Consider the following 17,154-nt stretch of genomic DNA (forward strand, 5'->3'; position numbering starts at 1 on the left):
AAGGACATCCTCTGTTGTCAGGTTTTTTTTGTAAATATAGATTTTTATTTATTTATGTTTTTTGGACCATGGGGGATTTTAGACCTTTTTTAGTTGGAGCTTAAGCCCCTAAATTTCATCCAAGCACCTCTAAAAATTATAATAGCAAAAAACGTTTGTTTGTGAACTTGTCTGACAAACAATTACTATTAAGTAAAGGTTATTTTTGCCAATCGAAGGTGGTTCTGCCAGACTCGACTTTGGCTGAGTCTCTGGCTGGGGGGTCACATTCCCATTAGGGGCCCCCTTAAAGGTCTGATCCTAGAAGTGTCCCTGGTTTTTACTATGTTGTATTTAATTGCCTTGTGTGTGTGTGTTTTTACTCTTGTGTTATTACTGTTTTCACCGATGCACAACCAAAGTTCTACACTACTTGACTTGATTAAATAAAGTGAAATATAATATTACATGACTTGGAAATTAAACAGTGAGTGAAAAGCTTACAGAACATACAACAGGGGAAGGGGAAGACATCGTATGTGAAAACATGTTTTTCCTATTTATTTTATAAACCTTGACAGCCAGAACTGTTTAATTACTATTAAAATAATGATATTTTTATTGTAAAGCACACAGATTGCAGTAGATGGAATATTAATGCACAATATGTGCTAGAGGACAAAATAACTACTTACCAGCCCTTTCAAAATATTATCAACAATGGAGCTCATTTTGACACAGTAACTAACTAGTGCTCCCAACACACATCTCCTGAGTGTAGCCAGAGGGGAAACAAGGTGAGTGGATGGGCCAAAGACCATTACTTGGTTGTGTGTGTGTTGTGTGTGTGTTGTGTGTGTGTGTGTGTGTGTGTGTGTGTGTGTGTGTGTGTGTGGTGTGTGTGTGTGTGTGTGTGTGTGTGTGTGTGTGTGTCTGTGTACTTGCTGCAAACATGGACGTATAAATTACAGCTCTGGACAGTACAATGTTGTGAAACTTTCTATTATGCATTTGTTTCACTTTATTAGGCCCCCAGTAGTCTCAAAGGAGTTGCACACAGCTTGAAGTGTAGATACTGTTTACATGAATCCTAAAAAAATGAATCCATTAAAGTTTTCCCTTTAAATTAAAAGACGACTTCAAAATGTTTTTGGAAAAACTTCTGCTTGAAGTCAAATATAGCCCCGGACTTTTCCAGTGACAACATTTCACAGTCCTTTACCAAAAGCTTACTTTTATTTCAAATGACAGAACTGGCTGATTGCTATAGATAAATAATGACTTGCATCACTTATTGTAATATGGGCACCCATGTCATCACTGTGCAGCGGTGTGCATTGTCCATAACAGGGCAGAAACCTAATTACATAGTTAAAGCATTGGGGAGACCAGGCTAATCTCTTATGGACAGATGTGTCCAATTAATGGCCTGTCTTTGAAGGCGTTTAGATGCTTACCACTCTGGGAATTTTATTTCAAGTAAAAGGCTCGGCCTCTTTTCTGATGAGTAGACTTTATGGCCAGTCTTAATGACTGCTTTCTTCTATCCAATCATGCACAAAGCTGATCTTAAAGGTCCCATGGCATGTAAATTTCACTTTATGAGGTTTTTTAACATTAATATGCATTCCCCCTGCCTGCTTATGGACACCCAGTGAATAGAAATGGTGATAGGTGTAAACCGAGCCCTGGGTATCCTGCTCTGCCTTTGGGAAAGTGAAAGCTCAGATGGGCCGATCTGGAATCTTGCCCCTTATGAGGTCATAAGGAGCAAGGTTACCTCTCCTTTCTTTGCTCTGCCCACCCACAGAATTTGGTCCACCCATGAGAGAGCGACATCTTGGTCAAGGCCACACCCCCAGTGTCCTCTCTCCTCCTCAAAACTCCTCAAAACTCAAAAATGGCACATACTAAGGAAAGTTCTTTGAGGGACTGGCTCTAGGGGCTATATAAAAGAGACTTCAGATACAGTATTAGGGGACCACTGAGGTCTATATAAAAGAGACTTCAGATACAGTATTAGGGGACCACTAAGGTCTATATAAAAGAGAATTCAGATACAGTATTAGGGGACCACTAAGGTCTATATAAAAGAGACTTCAGATACAGTATTAGGGGACCACTAAGGTCTATAGAAAAGAGACTTCAGATACAGTATTAGGGGACCACTAAGATCTATATAAAAGAGACTTCAGATACAGGATTAGGGGACCACTAAGGTCTATATAAAAGCATCCAAAGAGCACCATGTCATGGGACCTTTATAAAACTGCTGAAACGTGATCTGATCTAAAGCCAATTGTTAATGTTTATGACCTAGACAGAGCAGGTAGGGGTGACAGATAACATCACTGATCATCGGTGGCAACCTGCCCTCCATTCATGCCTTCTACAGAAAACAGGCAGGAAACATGACTGGAGACCCATCTCACCCCGGACACAACCTGTTCCAGCTTCTCCCCTCTGGTAGGCGCTACAGAGCACTGCACGCCAAAACCAACAGACTCAGGAACAGTTTTTTTCCACAAGCCATCTCTCTGATGAACAGCTGACTTCTGACTCCCAGTGCCAGGTTCAACTCCAGCAACACTGTCTCTAATCATTCTGTTTACTGGTTCCACTTATTTATTCATCATTCTCGTTCTCTATTTCAGAGCTGTTCAGAGCTGTTCATATTGTAATATAATACTTATATAATAGCATAATATTATTCATTCCAAAAACAGACCTATGTGTCCTCATACCTGGCAAATAAAGCCGATTCTGATTCTGATTCTGATTACATCACTTTACTAATTCACAGCAGGTTAGCTGCTTGGGCAATTAGACCTAAGGGCGTATTGTCTTGTAAAATGAAAGAATAGACACGACACAGCACTAATTCCTCTAAATAGACAGAAATTGAGGGAAGGCATGAACATGATTACTTTGTATTATTGTTAGTGAGGACTTGTGGATACGAGTGAAAATCCCACAATCATATACTACTTGTATGCACAAGCACAAGCCCTGCTTTCCTTGATTACACGAGTTTGGTTTGACAGGACCTTTACAGTTGTAGAAACAGAGGAGTGAAGGCTGGCCAGAACACCTTAATAGATCTGTGCCACATTTCAGCTGCTGCTCTGTGAGAAGCCTGTCACATAGCATGTACATGCATTTAGGCTTGTTTACCTCGATCCCACCGGCTGGCTGACAGGCACGTCTCACGGCTGGAGATGCAACATCGTTGTCTGGCAACCCCTCGATCAAAGACTTTTGCGGAGTGGCCTGCCCATTGTGAAGGGTGACACAGAGGGTGCCGCGCTGCAGATGCAAAAGATGACAAAAAAAACACAAACAGACACACAACATCTGCATCCATTTATCACAGCCTGCCCTCCAGTCTTCATGACCCAAACTCACATTGTTAATCATCATTCCAACCTCTCTTGTTTATATTGTGACGTTTATAGCTATTGCAAATGAAACCGCGGCGTCACCAAATAGCTTAATAAACCTTTGACAACTCATTAAAAATTTAACTGTAGCTTTTATACACACTGTTCCAATTCTGGAGCTCAAAAAGCAAAAAAATGCTTACATGTAAAGAGTGGATTTGTACATGTTTGTCACATTCAAAGGTTACTACCTGTGATACGTGTAACACAAAATTGGATGAAATTAGTTTGATTGTTCCATCTCAGTGTCATTTGTTGATTTAAGTGAAATTGCAAAGATTTTAATTCAGTTGTACGTATGTGAATAGGAAACACCATCCTCCCAACGGTGTTTAAAGTACCATTTGACTATTTACAGAGAGCAGTCTGGCATTTATTTGAAACAAGAACACATGATACCAAGAGAAATACAAAAAAGCACTTTTAAATCAAAACACATTTGAACATCCAAAAAAAAGATCAAAGAAATTAGGAAACAGTCAAGTCCTCTTGAATTTCCTTCTATTTTCCCGTTGTTTTTAACTCTGCACACAACAACTTTGCACCCATGATTCTGAAGTGGACTGCACATGGTCTAGCCTGCACTTTGGTGGTAGAGGGACGGGTGTCAGGATTTGTCAGGTGACATCGAATGTCAAGACGTTGAGGTTTTCATCTCCAAAGACAGCTGTGTGTGTTCTATACATTCTGTTTTTTTGACCTCTGGTCCAATACATTGCTTAATAAAATACAGAGGCTATAAAAAATATGTGTTCACTAGTTCAGCATTAATTACTCCTTTATTTGTCTCTATTCATAAATAACTCAATACATAGATAAATAGATATTCTGTGTTTGGATTATAAACTTTCATAAAAGCATTTTTTTTTTCTTTCTGTAATACAGGAGTGACTATAAATGCTGAACTGCTCCGGGGCCTCCGTCCGACCCTGATGTCCGGTAGACCGGGTGAAAGGCCGAGAGTTTGCATGCGGGTTGGCGCTGGTGTTGCGTGCCAATGTCTCCTCTGACCGGGCCAGTCTTTAGCTCAGCTGGCACTCGTTCTTACTGCAGGTGGCCTGACGCTCAATCTGCCATGTGCCCTCCTCATATGTGCAGTAGCAGATTGTACACTCGTCAATCTTCACCTCTCGGCCGGCTGGTATCACCGTCGTGTCCACGTAGCAATTTGGCCCTGTACAAGAAAAACAGGGAAATTATAAAGCAAAACCTAAAACAAGCCCTATAACATGTTTCAAAAGGGTATCTCAAATTGGCCTCATATATTATTAATACGATTCTTTTGTGTTGTCAGCACCATGTCACATTACCGAGTGACTCTGAACGCTGAAATTGCAGGATTTCCTCAGCTCCTGTACTTTAATATGCTGTGTGAACTGGGCTCTGGTCAAACTAGGCAGTTTGCTCTTGGTGTTGTTTAGGCAAAAATGTTGTATTAATCTTTCATGATATTGTAAGTCAAGTGGTCTGAGAGAAAAAATAGACTTCTGCATCTCCTCCTTGGTTCTGTTTTCAGGCTTTAGAAAATCCAGCCCATAAAAGGAGACTTTGGTCAATCACAAGTGCTTTCAGGGAGAAAGTATTCCTATTGGCTCTTCTACAAATGCAGATGCCCATGCACATCAGTGAAAGTTCTATTAACTGTAGCTAAGAGCTCAGGTCTGCAGCTAATTCAAGGCTAAACTATTAGATAAGAAACTTACTTGTAATCCATCCACAATATATACAGTACATAGGAACTAAATTGTCCCACAGCTTATTGTCCAGGGAGCGGACATTTGCTGTGAAAACCGTTAGGAGAGCTGGTCTGCTGGGGTTAGCCTTTAACCTAGCACGATTACCGGCTTGTTAGCCATGTTTGCATTTTCTGCGTCTCCGTGGTCAGTTGGCAGCAGCCTGTTTTTAAGACCACAGGCCGAAGCCATGGCACCGTCTACGGAGGTGGCGTGAGAGGAAATGTAAATGTGGTAGATGAGCCTATAGTTTAGTCTTCTGCTAACCATGGCCAAAGGCTCAGGGCTGCGGCTAATTCAAGTTCATGTTTTAGTGGCAAATTAGAGCCTTGAATCACAGTGTATCTCAAAGGGCTTTACAAATAAAAGGACAGTAATCCTTGCCGCTATATAACAGCATCTGGATGAAACGAATGATTAGAACTCGTCTTATTGGAGGGGCTGCACAGAGGTAGAGGAGAGGGAGAGCTGCAGGAAGATGGCTCATTTTACTTCAAGTTCTGGCATTTTGGCCCTTCTGGCTACCCCCGCTTTAATGTGTTATTGTTCAAGTTCTGGCTCGTATACAGATACAGTACATCCACTACAAAAAATCCTCCTTATGTTGGTGTTGGTAATTTCATGAAAAGATACCGGTGTCATTGAGGTTGCACTCGCAAGTGTTATTTTTCTGCCACAACACCCACCAAGGACATGGTTCAATGTGTAAAATGAGGACTGAAAACACAATTCAAAGTCACAATTATTTTGTGCTGCTTGAAGGATTCAGTTTGAAATTCCAGACCCTTGAAGACATCTTGTCAGCTTGGATGTAGGTAAATTATGAAATGCAACAATCTGTAAATTCTGCAGGTCTAAGAATATAAATTCTTGCTTAGCCTTTTGCTAATAAACCTGATATGTGACATTAAACAAAAGAATAAATAGCCTATGAATCATTGCGTTGACCCAGACTAACATATTGCTAACATTTAATTTCATGTGAAATTAAATGTTAGCCGCGAGCGCTGAGCAAGCAGGTCTATGGAAAGAGATGGATAAAACAAAAAAAGCTGTCGGGGGCTACAAATAGAATAAAAAAGACGGAAAAGGAGATAGCATGGCAAGGGATGCAACATACGTAGATGGTTAAATACGTAGATGGTGAGAGGCCTGTCAGGAAAGACAGGGGAAGGCAACATGTGCAGTAGGTCTAACATTGGGTGGAAGTGTAGGAGGAGCCACCTGATACCAACAGATTCATGTCTTAATATTATTAATATTGGGCGCCCGGATAGCTCATCTGGTGGAGTGGGCGCCCATTTATAGAGGTTTACTTCTCGACGCAGCGGGCCCGGGTTCAACTCCAACCCGTTGCTGCATGTCATTCCCCCCCCTCTCTTTCCCCTTTCATGTCTTCATCTGTCCTGTCATTAAAGGCCTAAAATGCCCCAAAAATAATCTTAAAAAAAAAAAGATATTATTAATATTGAAAAACTGAAATGAAAAACACATTACATGATGTTTGGTTGACAATATGTCTTAGTGGAGAAGAACACAGCTACACAGGCGAGGAGCGAGTGAGACGGACCTGAGGTCGGCGATGGCACCAGGCGGAGAGGAGACCAGTGAAGACGTCAGGTAGTTCTCCTGGTTAGACCCCACTAAACAAAATGTCCACTTCAAGGTCCGGGTTTAACGTTGGTGTTGCTTACAGATGAAGTCGGATTACTTCTAATGCCAAATCCAAAATAATGTAACATGTTTGGTCATATGCTATTAGGCTAATCTTGCTAATGTGAATGAAAAATGAATTTCTGTATAAAAACCCGACGCATGTGGGAAACATAACAATTATATATTTGGCAGGAACGTGGTAAATAAATCAGAATGCAAATTTAAACACGCAACGCATGAGCTCGAATGCTGTGAATGATGATTTATTTATTGTAATGAAAAGAAAGTACATTTATATATGTATATATATATATATATATATATATATATATATATATATATATATATATATATATATATATATGTGCCACATAATTATTTATAATTATGGTAGGCCTACAGTGGCTGATATACTTTAAAATAAACCTTTATTATTCAAACCCCACACATGATTATTTATTTATTTGTTTGTTTTTATGTAACCAGGGGTTTGTTCTCTACATTCTAAGTTTGCCAAATGGGTTTGCTCAATAAATGGTTATATGGCTCAGGTTATTACCTTTCCACAGAGCACGGAGCACAGAGCCATATTCATGCCAAGTGTTGTCGCCTTCGTTCCACTGTGCATTTTGTAGTTTCCAAAGAGCTGAATTATATTGCCAGTGTTATTCAATGCTAAATTATACTTCTGCTCTTGTGCTCTTGCAAAAAAAAAAAAGCCTAATACAGCCTAACGTGTTTTTTCAACAAAAAGTATTTTATATTGTATTGTATATTTTGTAATCATTAAATGACAAGCTTATAATAATGTTTCTGTTTTAGTGAAAGACACAAGCTGAAGTAGGTCAATGCTCTGACAAAGATGCGAGATAGTCATTTATATGAGCATATGTATACAAGATATAAGAGGATTACAAGCAGAATTACCAAGTTACATATTTCAGTTTGAAGACTGAAGAAAGAAAAGCCTCTATGAGAAAATCCATTGTGGAACGTAGTTCGAAAGTAGGACAGGACTTTTACCGTTACTTTTAGATGCCATGTCTGTTACAATGGCCACATTTCCTTATGGAGTTCAGTGCTGGTAGTCATCCTATCTTGTTTCTTTAAGATAACTTTTATGACATCCTGGCAAACTTGAATGCAGGCAGTCAAAGAAGAGAATGAACACAAGAGACCACATGGGCTTCCCTTCATTTCATTTCTCTCAGTGGAAAATGAGCTCTCTTGTCTAACTTTTCATTGATTGCTTCCCAAAATAGTGCTACAAGAGGTACAGAAAAAACACAGAAGCATCAAGATTTCCGACATGAGTCCATTCAGAGTGAACCCAATGCTGATCACATTTAACATGGGTCCCTTTAAAGGTGGAATTAGCAGTTTGTGACATTTTCCCCTCCAATCTGCCACGAATCATCAATTGGCTTTGTATCCGCTTGTCAAAATAGCTGAGTGACCACTCATGATTTATGTATGGGAGCTTTTTCATTCTGGAAGACCAAGCAGCCTTCGGGAAACAGAAACATCCTTGCATGATTACTAATTCTCAAGGAGTTCACATGATTATCTCTTCCACTGTCTTCTTCTGGGATTCAGACGTTTAACCCAAGGTTTTTTTTTTTTCATTCCAACTCAAATTTAATTCCATTTTAAATGCGCACATGAGAGGTATTCAATGGTATTGGGTTCCACACTCCTTAAATTGGCTACACCGCAACTAAAGCAGAAATCTTGCTGAAGGCATCCGTCCTCATTGACTTCAAGACTTGACTTGGAATGCAGAGTGGGAATTGTGCATTTAAAAAAACAACAACAAATTAAGCACTGTTACACAGTGCTTTAATATAGTTCTGAAGTGCACCCAAGGGACTGTTGTTTTTTTTATTATTTTGAAGGAAATTGGATCTCACTAATGGCATTTTTGAAGTTGAAGGTAGTGGTTGTAAAGATCTAAGCCCTGTAATCCGCACAGAGACGTGCAAAGAAATAGAATAGAAGAGAGAATAAAGACAATACTAAATATAGAGATCCTCCTTGTATTATCCACTGCAGAGTACCACTAAGGTCTATAGAGTTAGTGCAGGGGGGCCGCCAAATTATGTTAAAAAAATCCTTTTTTGAATTTTTTTTAAAAATTAAAATGTTTGAACATCTAAAATAACATGAATCCAACGTATTAACAGAAAAGATAAATTGGCCTGTTAATGAAAACAAACAAAACATTTAATTTACACATTGGAGATAAGCTTAGGCTACAGCGGGCAAGGTGGAAGCTATGGCAACCATACAGTTAAGTTTAAGGATTCACTGTTCCACATGCATGTTTAACATAAAAAAAACATAATGTATAAAAAACATATATAAATATCCATTTATTTAACCAGTTTAATATGCAACTCAGTGTTATACAGTATATGTAGTAAAGGGTCCCTACTCCATTTCTCTATTAGCTAAGGGGTCCTTGGCCTAAAAAACCTTGAAGATCCCTGATCTACAGCATCACCTTCTGTGGTACTATGCGTGAGGGGAAGACGTTTGTGTCATAAGGGTGTCTCTGTCCTCAACCGGTGGCTGCAAAAAAGATCTCATGAATCATCCATTATCTCTCATGCCACGCTGCAAAATATAAACACTGCGAAATTGCTTCCAGATCAGCAGGTATGGCATAACAATGGCTGTTTCCCTTAGACTAACAAGGTCTTGAGCTGGTCTGTTGTATAATTAAGATGCTGATAAATGGGGAGTCTTTCAGCTGCAGCCACTGCATTTCATTGGACAGCAGCACCCAGAAGGAGCGTGCTGGCACATCAATCAATGGGAGTAGTTTGCAGAGGCCTGTCAAAACGTCAACCCAAACACATTTATAAGTCTTCAGATGAACACGCACACACCCAATCTGAATAACAAGTGTGGCCCAGAATACTGTCGCTGCTGATTCATCATCATTAGCGACATTTAGAACACAATGTCTCGAATAAAAGACGCACATGTCAAGGATAGGCTAGGAGAGAAAATCGTTTAAAAAAAAAAAAAAAATACTTCCTGTAAAATATTTCCTCCTGGAGCTGGGATTAAACCACCGCCTGTCAGCCAGTCACTCGCAGGAGCATGACACTCATTTGTGTTAATTAATGCATGGATTCGCCGCCGCTGTGCTTACTCATTGCTGTCACGCTATTAATCTGCCATTCATATAACACCCACCTCTTTGCCATTGCTTCACTAATATAATACATCCCCGTCTCTCGATCACTCTCTGTCTTTCTGTGCCTCTCTGTGGCAAAAAGAGATTTTTATGGGCACATAACGCTTTAGAGCTTTTCAACAAGAGGCAGAGACAAATGGACTGTGCATGTGCACGAACAGTTGGACCCTAACTGTCGCTAAAGCGTGTAAGAAATTGGCATGGGCGGCGTGTGAAAAACATGGCCATTAGCACCTGTGGCTATTGGCTCTGTAGCAGCGGCAGATAATGGACGGGGAAACGAGGACACATTCGATCATCACATCCCTTCATTCTGAAACGTGCAGAGCTCCATTATAAGGTATTGGAAAGAGAAGAATAGCAGAAATCACTCATATTAATGCATTTCTTGAGTACATTTGCATTATAAATGCAGGATAAAAAATGCCCTTGCTTTGTAAAGACAGGAAGTGGGAGAACTTTGCAAAGAGAGACTGATTTAACAACAATATAAATAATTTCTATCGGAGATTTTGCGTGAAACGGCTTCAGACTTTTAAACGTGAACCGCCTCGCGTTAAAGACAGTGGAAGTGAGTTTTTAAGGAAGTGCCACCTCATGTGAATGTTTCTTTCCATGTCTCCCATGTCCTTCACAGGGACGGACTCTCCAGCCATCACAGTTTCCAGGTGACAGATTTACTCAACAGTATAACTACATTTAAAGTTTTGACGTCAATCTGGAAAATCTCCATTTCTTTATTTGGGAAAAATGTAATTGGAAGTCATATTAACGTTGACTTTTTATTCAGAAGAAAATTAACATCGACCTAGCAGAGCAAAGCTGAAAAACTCTCAGTGAACCCAGCAGTCCTGTAATTGTTAAGACATAATGGGACTATTACCTTCATTATAGTGACCTTTCTCTATTGCAATCATCACTCCGAAGTCCAGTCGTGGAAAATTACCTTCAGATAATAAAATGTAGCTGTGTGATGAAATAATAAAACCAAAAAGGAAAATGAAAAACGGAACAAAAATACCTTTTGTGAATCCATTAAATTATGCAACAAGTCCTACTTTCCCCACGCCAGTGTATCTGAAATGCTTTTAGTTATTATTCCTGATTACATCATGGTCAACAGTCCTTGTGTAAAATGTTACAACACACACCTCAATTCATTACTGGTCATCATTATATGTTGTATACTAAAGTATTTTAAAAAGAAGCGATAATTGGACTACTAATTGAACTTAACTCTCTTTATTTGGTTCAAGCAGCAATCTGCATGAAACAGTTTGCCAAACCCATCCTAATCCTCAAATTCTTTGCCCTTGTCCAAAAAAAGCTACATGTTTGAAAATGCAAACATTGAAGCATTGTCTTAAAACAACATTTTTATTATTTTTTGTTTTTATAACACATGTGTATACTGTATATGTAGGACACATAGGACACAAGCACTGCTGCACTCTTGCAGTCCCTGCACTGTTTCCATGGATCATCAGCTGTAGAGCATGCAGACTTTTGGCCCGGAGCATGCAGCTTTAGCCTTAGTTTCTCAGCATTGCATCATTTGCGCATAAAAGACTCATTTACAGTTTTTTGTTTTTGTTTTAAAAGTAATCTGCCGGAAGCGATGAAGTCAGCTGGAGACGGACGGCGTTTTAGCGTTAACATTAGCTTATGCTAGCTGGATACATTTTAAAAACATCTGCAAACGACAGTTGTCATTCTAGCCAACACAAAAACAAAGATTAATTGATTTAAACTGACTGGGAATTTGAGAGTAAATTGGTCATTTCTGGCCAGTTATCAATGTAAACTACTTATGTGCCATGTTTAATCAGAAAGTTTGACAGAGGTAATAGTAACAAGGCTGAATTTTAGGAAAGACACTTCAGATACAGTATTAGGGGACCACTAAGGTCTATATAAAAGAGACTTCAGATACAGTATTAGGGGACCACTAAGGTCTATATAAAAGAGACTTCAGATACAGTATTAGGGGACCACTAAGGTCTATATAAAAGAGACTTCAGATACAGTATTAGGGGACCACTAAGGTCTATATAAAAGAGACTTCAGATACAGTATTAGGGGACCACTAAGGTCTATATAAAAGAGACTTCAGATACAGTATTAGGGGACCACTAAGGTCTATATAAAAGAGACTTCAGATACAGTATTAGGGGACCACTAAGGTCTATATAAAAGAGACCTCAGATACAGTATTAGGGGACCACTAAGATCTATATAAAAGAGACTTCAGATACAGTATTAGGGGACCACTAAGGTCTATATAAAAGAGACTTCAGATACAGTATTAGGGGACCACTAAGGTCTATATAAAAGAGACTTCAGATACAGTATTAGGGGACCACTAAGGTCTATATAAAAGAGACCTCAGATACAGTATTAGGGGACCACTAAGATCTATATAAAAGAGACTTCAGATACAGTATTAGGGGACCACTAAGGTCTATATAAAAGAGACTTCAGATACAGTATTAGGGGACCACTAAGGTCGATATAAAAGAGACTTCAGATACAGTATTAGGGGACCACTAAGGTCTATATAAAAGAGACTTCAGATACAGTATTAGGGGACCACTAAGGTCTATATAAAAGAGACTTCAGATACAGTATTAGGGGACCACTAAGGTCTATATAAAAGAGTCTTCAGATACAGTATTAGGGGACCACTAAGGTCTATATAAAAGAGACTTCAGATACAGTATTAGGGGACCACTAAGGTCTATATAAAAGAGACTTCAGATACAGTATTAGGGGACCACTAAGGTCTAAAGACAAGCATCCAACAAGCACCATGTCATGGGAACTTTAAAATTGTTAATTAATTGTATTAATGAAAGTTTGTAGATTTGTTTTCTCAGAAGTTTGATAAATGCTGCTGAGTGCACTAAACTACAATATTTGTTTTTACATTATACATTTTTAATTTAAGTATGCGTTTAAGTTTAAGTTTAGATTTTGTGTCTCTTAAGTAATTAATAGTGTTACATTTTATCTTTAAAAAAGGATTAAGAAAGAGCACATATCAGCCAAACACTGGCCAAAATAAATCTGCAGCATGTATCGGCCATCGGCTGACTGATTTCTAAAGATCGGCACCGGCATCGTCCACAGAGAAATCCATATTGGTCGAGTCATATTCACTTTTGCATTTATTGAGTGGCTCTGTTTGCTACACTAATCCTTCCCCGAGTCGAGATGAGATGGAGGCTGCTTCACATTGACAAACCACACCATTTCACATCCACATAAACAACGTTCCTTCAGGTCGTGTATTTTTTTTTTCTTTGTGCATACCTTTAAAATAAAAACAAAAAGCTGCCACATCTGTAAGGGCCCTCTATGAATCACGCCTCTTGTAATTTAAATGAGTCTCCATCTCTTGGCAACCAGGCTACCATGTCTCGTGTTGCTCTATTTGAAGTGATTTTGGCTCAGGTTCAGGCTGTTTATCACACACGCACCCCCCCCCCCCCCCCCCCCCCCCAGATTAGTGTTGACCCTAATGTCTAAGACTTGAAGAGCACCACTTGTTCCCTCACACGTTGCCAAGGCAATACCCTGCAAGAGCAAAGGACAAGAGGGAGGGAGCCACGGCCGAGGTGCTGAGGAGAGAGGCTTCTCCTACATCGATTTTTTTCCTCCTAAGCATTCTTCAAAAGCAGACGCTACGAGAGAGAGACAACACTTGGCTTAGAATTGACAAAAAAAACACTCATCACACCTATATTGTAGAAATCAAAAATAACACTATTGTAGAAACAAAAAATAATACAATATAATGTAAAAACATCATGCTTTAAGCAGGAGTGAAAACCCCGACGTATAGAGAGCTTGTTTTCCCTCTTTGACTTGCATTGACTAGGTGTTCTTTGAATGAATCAATATTGTTTAATCAAACTTTATGGTGGCGAGCGAGTCACAAACTTCAGAGGGTATGAAGCCATTAAATTGCAAAGTGCTTTGAGTTAATGAGTAAAAAATGATTAGAACCTGCCTCCATTCACAGCTGTTCTTTGATATTCATGAACAACTGTCTGGGGTGGATGCTAGCGATACTTTCATCTTCCTCGCCTGGCTCTTCCCCAAGTGTCTCCTCGCATACAGGCTGAATGACACATCGGAGACAGGGTGCTCTGCCATACGCATTGATTTTGCATGCCTGAAAAGGCCAAGATAATGCATTTACATATTCAGTGAACTTATCAAACATTAAAATACTTCATTGTGATTTATGTCAATAGTTATGATAATGGTAACCGGGAGAAGGGCCGTTAGCTGTGTAATAAGGGTAAAAGGCAGCATGACTTGTTGAATAAGATACTCAATCTGAGTTATTTTCTTTTTACAGACTCGATGTCTCAATCTTTCACCTCATTTTGTTCCATTGTCTGCATATTTTTATGCTCAGTCTTTAACGCTAGCACAGTTCACTTTTCCTTTTCGGCGACATTACACATCTGGATGACTATTTAATTTTTTCCCATTAATGAGCGGAGCTTTGATGTGACACTTTGGATACATCAGGGTTGTTGGGAGGTCCTAACATCTGTCTACACTTCAAACAACATCTGGACAAGACCGACAACCCCACCTGAGCGGGAACTCTCTAACAGCCTCCAAGGACCTTATTTTACATCCTCCGTATTTCATCACGGAGCTACCACTGCGGCGATGTCTCGTATCGAGCGCTGCAGGAATTAACAGTGGTGAGATGGGAGCTGGCAATCAATGATCCTCATCATTTAAATCAAGGCATCTGTAATATTTGGCGAAGAGGCGTCATAAATAAAAGACAAAGTAAAATTTATTGTGTGAGCATTAAGAGCTGAAGGAAAAATCAGTGCTGTCATTTAGAGTCATCTATCTTAGTTTACGTCCGATTACTGTATCATCCAATTATTTAATTGGTTTCTGCCTTTGTAGGTCATTTTTTAACATGTTGTTTGTTATGTTTACTATATGGTGTCGAGTCTAGCGTGAAATGAACTGCAAACGCAAACGTAAACGTGACAATTAAGTCTTCAGAGCGACAAGATTTTGATAAATTATTCCCATTTACTCCAGTGGAAGGTGACCGGCTTTGTGCAGAGTCTGACACTTACAAATGTGTTTGGTGATTGCTGAGAGTGTTTACACGGTGACAACCACATCAGCCCTGTTCATCAAATCCTAGCCAGATGTATTCCCTGCCCGGTACGAGGTTGTTGAACACACTCTGCCACAACGAGACTCAACTCCGCCTAATTAACAGCTCTGAAATTCACAGCTATCCTGAGTATGTGAAAACACCAGCAGGAGCAAGCACATGAGAAAGTTAGTCTAAAGGATTGGCACAAACCGTAAAAATACACTTATTTTTAACAGACAATCCTCACTTGCTGCTGCGTTAAAAACACTGTAGCCTGACTGCTGCGCAAATGAGGCATAAATGCAGCCAACGGCTATTTTTGAATCTTTATAAATATCACTGTGTTCCTGTAAATTTACTCTAAAAGGGTGTGGGACCAAGCTGACAGAGCCTGCATGACAATGTAAGAACAGAATTCTAAATTTAGCAAAGTACATGGTGTATGGGTGATGGATAACGACCAGGTTTAAAGGGTACAAAAAAATGTAAATGTGGTCAAACTCAAAGGAGCAGAGACCAAAAGATCCTGACTGTTAGAGTGCTGCAGGAGTCCTAAAACCCAGAAATTTAGATTTTTGCACGGTTGTTTCAAGGTCATAGTTTTTTTTAAATGGGATGCCTGAAAAAAAGGTCTGTGGTTAACATAAGCTTAAGAGATATTTTAATTTTGCTCTACAACATAAAATACGTCAGTAAATACCAAGTCTAGCATATCCAGACCCCGCTGTGCAGGGAGCTGTCCGTAGTGCTGAATGAGACTGTTCGGCATCATGGTAGTCTCGCATTGCCAGACCTTCCTCAGTGCGTAAAACCAGAGCAGTTAACCATAGACCTCATGTTGTCGATGTAGACTAGTAGTTCTACTAGTTCTATCTTTCCATTTATGTGCATCCATGTCCCAGAAATGCTTGTTACTAACCTAGCTCCGGGGAGTCACTCCCCTGAGTCCTTATGTTCTTTTTTTCCCCAGCATGTTCACTCGGATCAGAGAGGCTCCAAAATCATGTTAGCAGCTGTCGCCATGGTCCCGCTACATGTTCTGCGGTGCCATGTTCATCTGCTACACTCTGCGGTGCCCTGCTACGTCCTGCTACGTCCTGCTCTGCCTTGTAGTGCCGCACAGAGTCCTGCTATGCCATGAACTACTACAAAGAACTGCTACAAACTACTAATTTTTTCTATTTTTGTTATTGCCACTCTTCATTCTAACCCCAACCGGGCCCGTCAGACACCGCCTACCAAGAGCCTGGGTCTGACCGAGGTTTCTGCCTAAAAGGAAGTTTTTCCTCGCCACTGTCGCACTGTTGCTTGCTCTGGAGGAAACTACTAGAACTGTTGGGTCCTTGTAAATTCTGGAGTGCGGTCTATACCTCCTCTATCTGTAAAGTGTCTTGAGATAACTCTTGTTATGAATTGATACTATAAATTAAATTGAAATTGAAATTAAATAACAAGGGAGCAAGCCTGCCTCCACGAAGCGTAGCTCCTATGGCGCCATTTTGATGCTACCTAGCACTCGCCCGCCATTAGCATCCCATTGACTGCCATTCATTTTGGCGCCACTTTGACAGCGAAAAACTTTACGTCTGAAGAGTTTAAAGACTCTATTTATTTATTGTTTTATTCTAAAGAAACACGACAATGTATAAAAGTCTCCATTACCTTGTATCTCATGTATTGGCTCCGTAGCAGTGGCTCCGTTTTTGTAAAAACTGTTCTATAGTACAGTACCAAACAGTAGAAGAACAGAGAAGCTTGCAGGCAGTTTGGACTTACATCAACTTAGGTTTAACTACTAATGTTGACTAGCATTTTAGTTAGAAGTAATTAGCCTGTGCCTGTGTTGTCTGCTTACATATACCTACGCTCTCCGTCTCTGCTGATTGGGAATGATTGAGATTTCTCTTGCACAGCTACCAGAAGACTTACAGCTTTCAAACAGGTTGCTCACGTCACATCGACGTCGTCAAGATCAGTTGGAGGCTGCACAGAAAG

The 17,154-nt window shown here is 39.8% G+C and overlaps 1 protein-coding gene across 1 annotated transcript in view; it reads right to left on the reverse strand.

Moving 5' to 3' along the window:
* Positions 1-3,770: 3,770 nt before the first annotated feature.
* vwc2 (von Willebrand factor C domain containing 2) overlaps positions 3,771-17,154 on the reverse strand; it is a 32,133-nt gene continuing 18,749 nt past the window's right edge. The window contains exon 4 of the mRNA XM_032507352.1: positions 3,771-4,593. Within this exon, the coding sequence (XP_032363243.1) occupies positions 4,442-4,593 (152 nt within the window). The 3' untranslated portion in view covers positions 3,771-4,441. The remainder of the gene's footprint in view (positions 4,594-17,154) is intronic.

This window comes from Etheostoma spectabile, unplaced genomic scaffold, assembly GCF_008692095.1.
Source record: "Etheostoma spectabile isolate EspeVRDwgs_2016 unplaced genomic scaffold, UIUC_Espe_1.0 scaffold00002169, whole genome shotgun sequence".
NCBI classification, from domain to species: domain Eukaryota; kingdom Metazoa; phylum Chordata; class Actinopteri; order Perciformes; family Percidae; genus Etheostoma; species Etheostoma spectabile.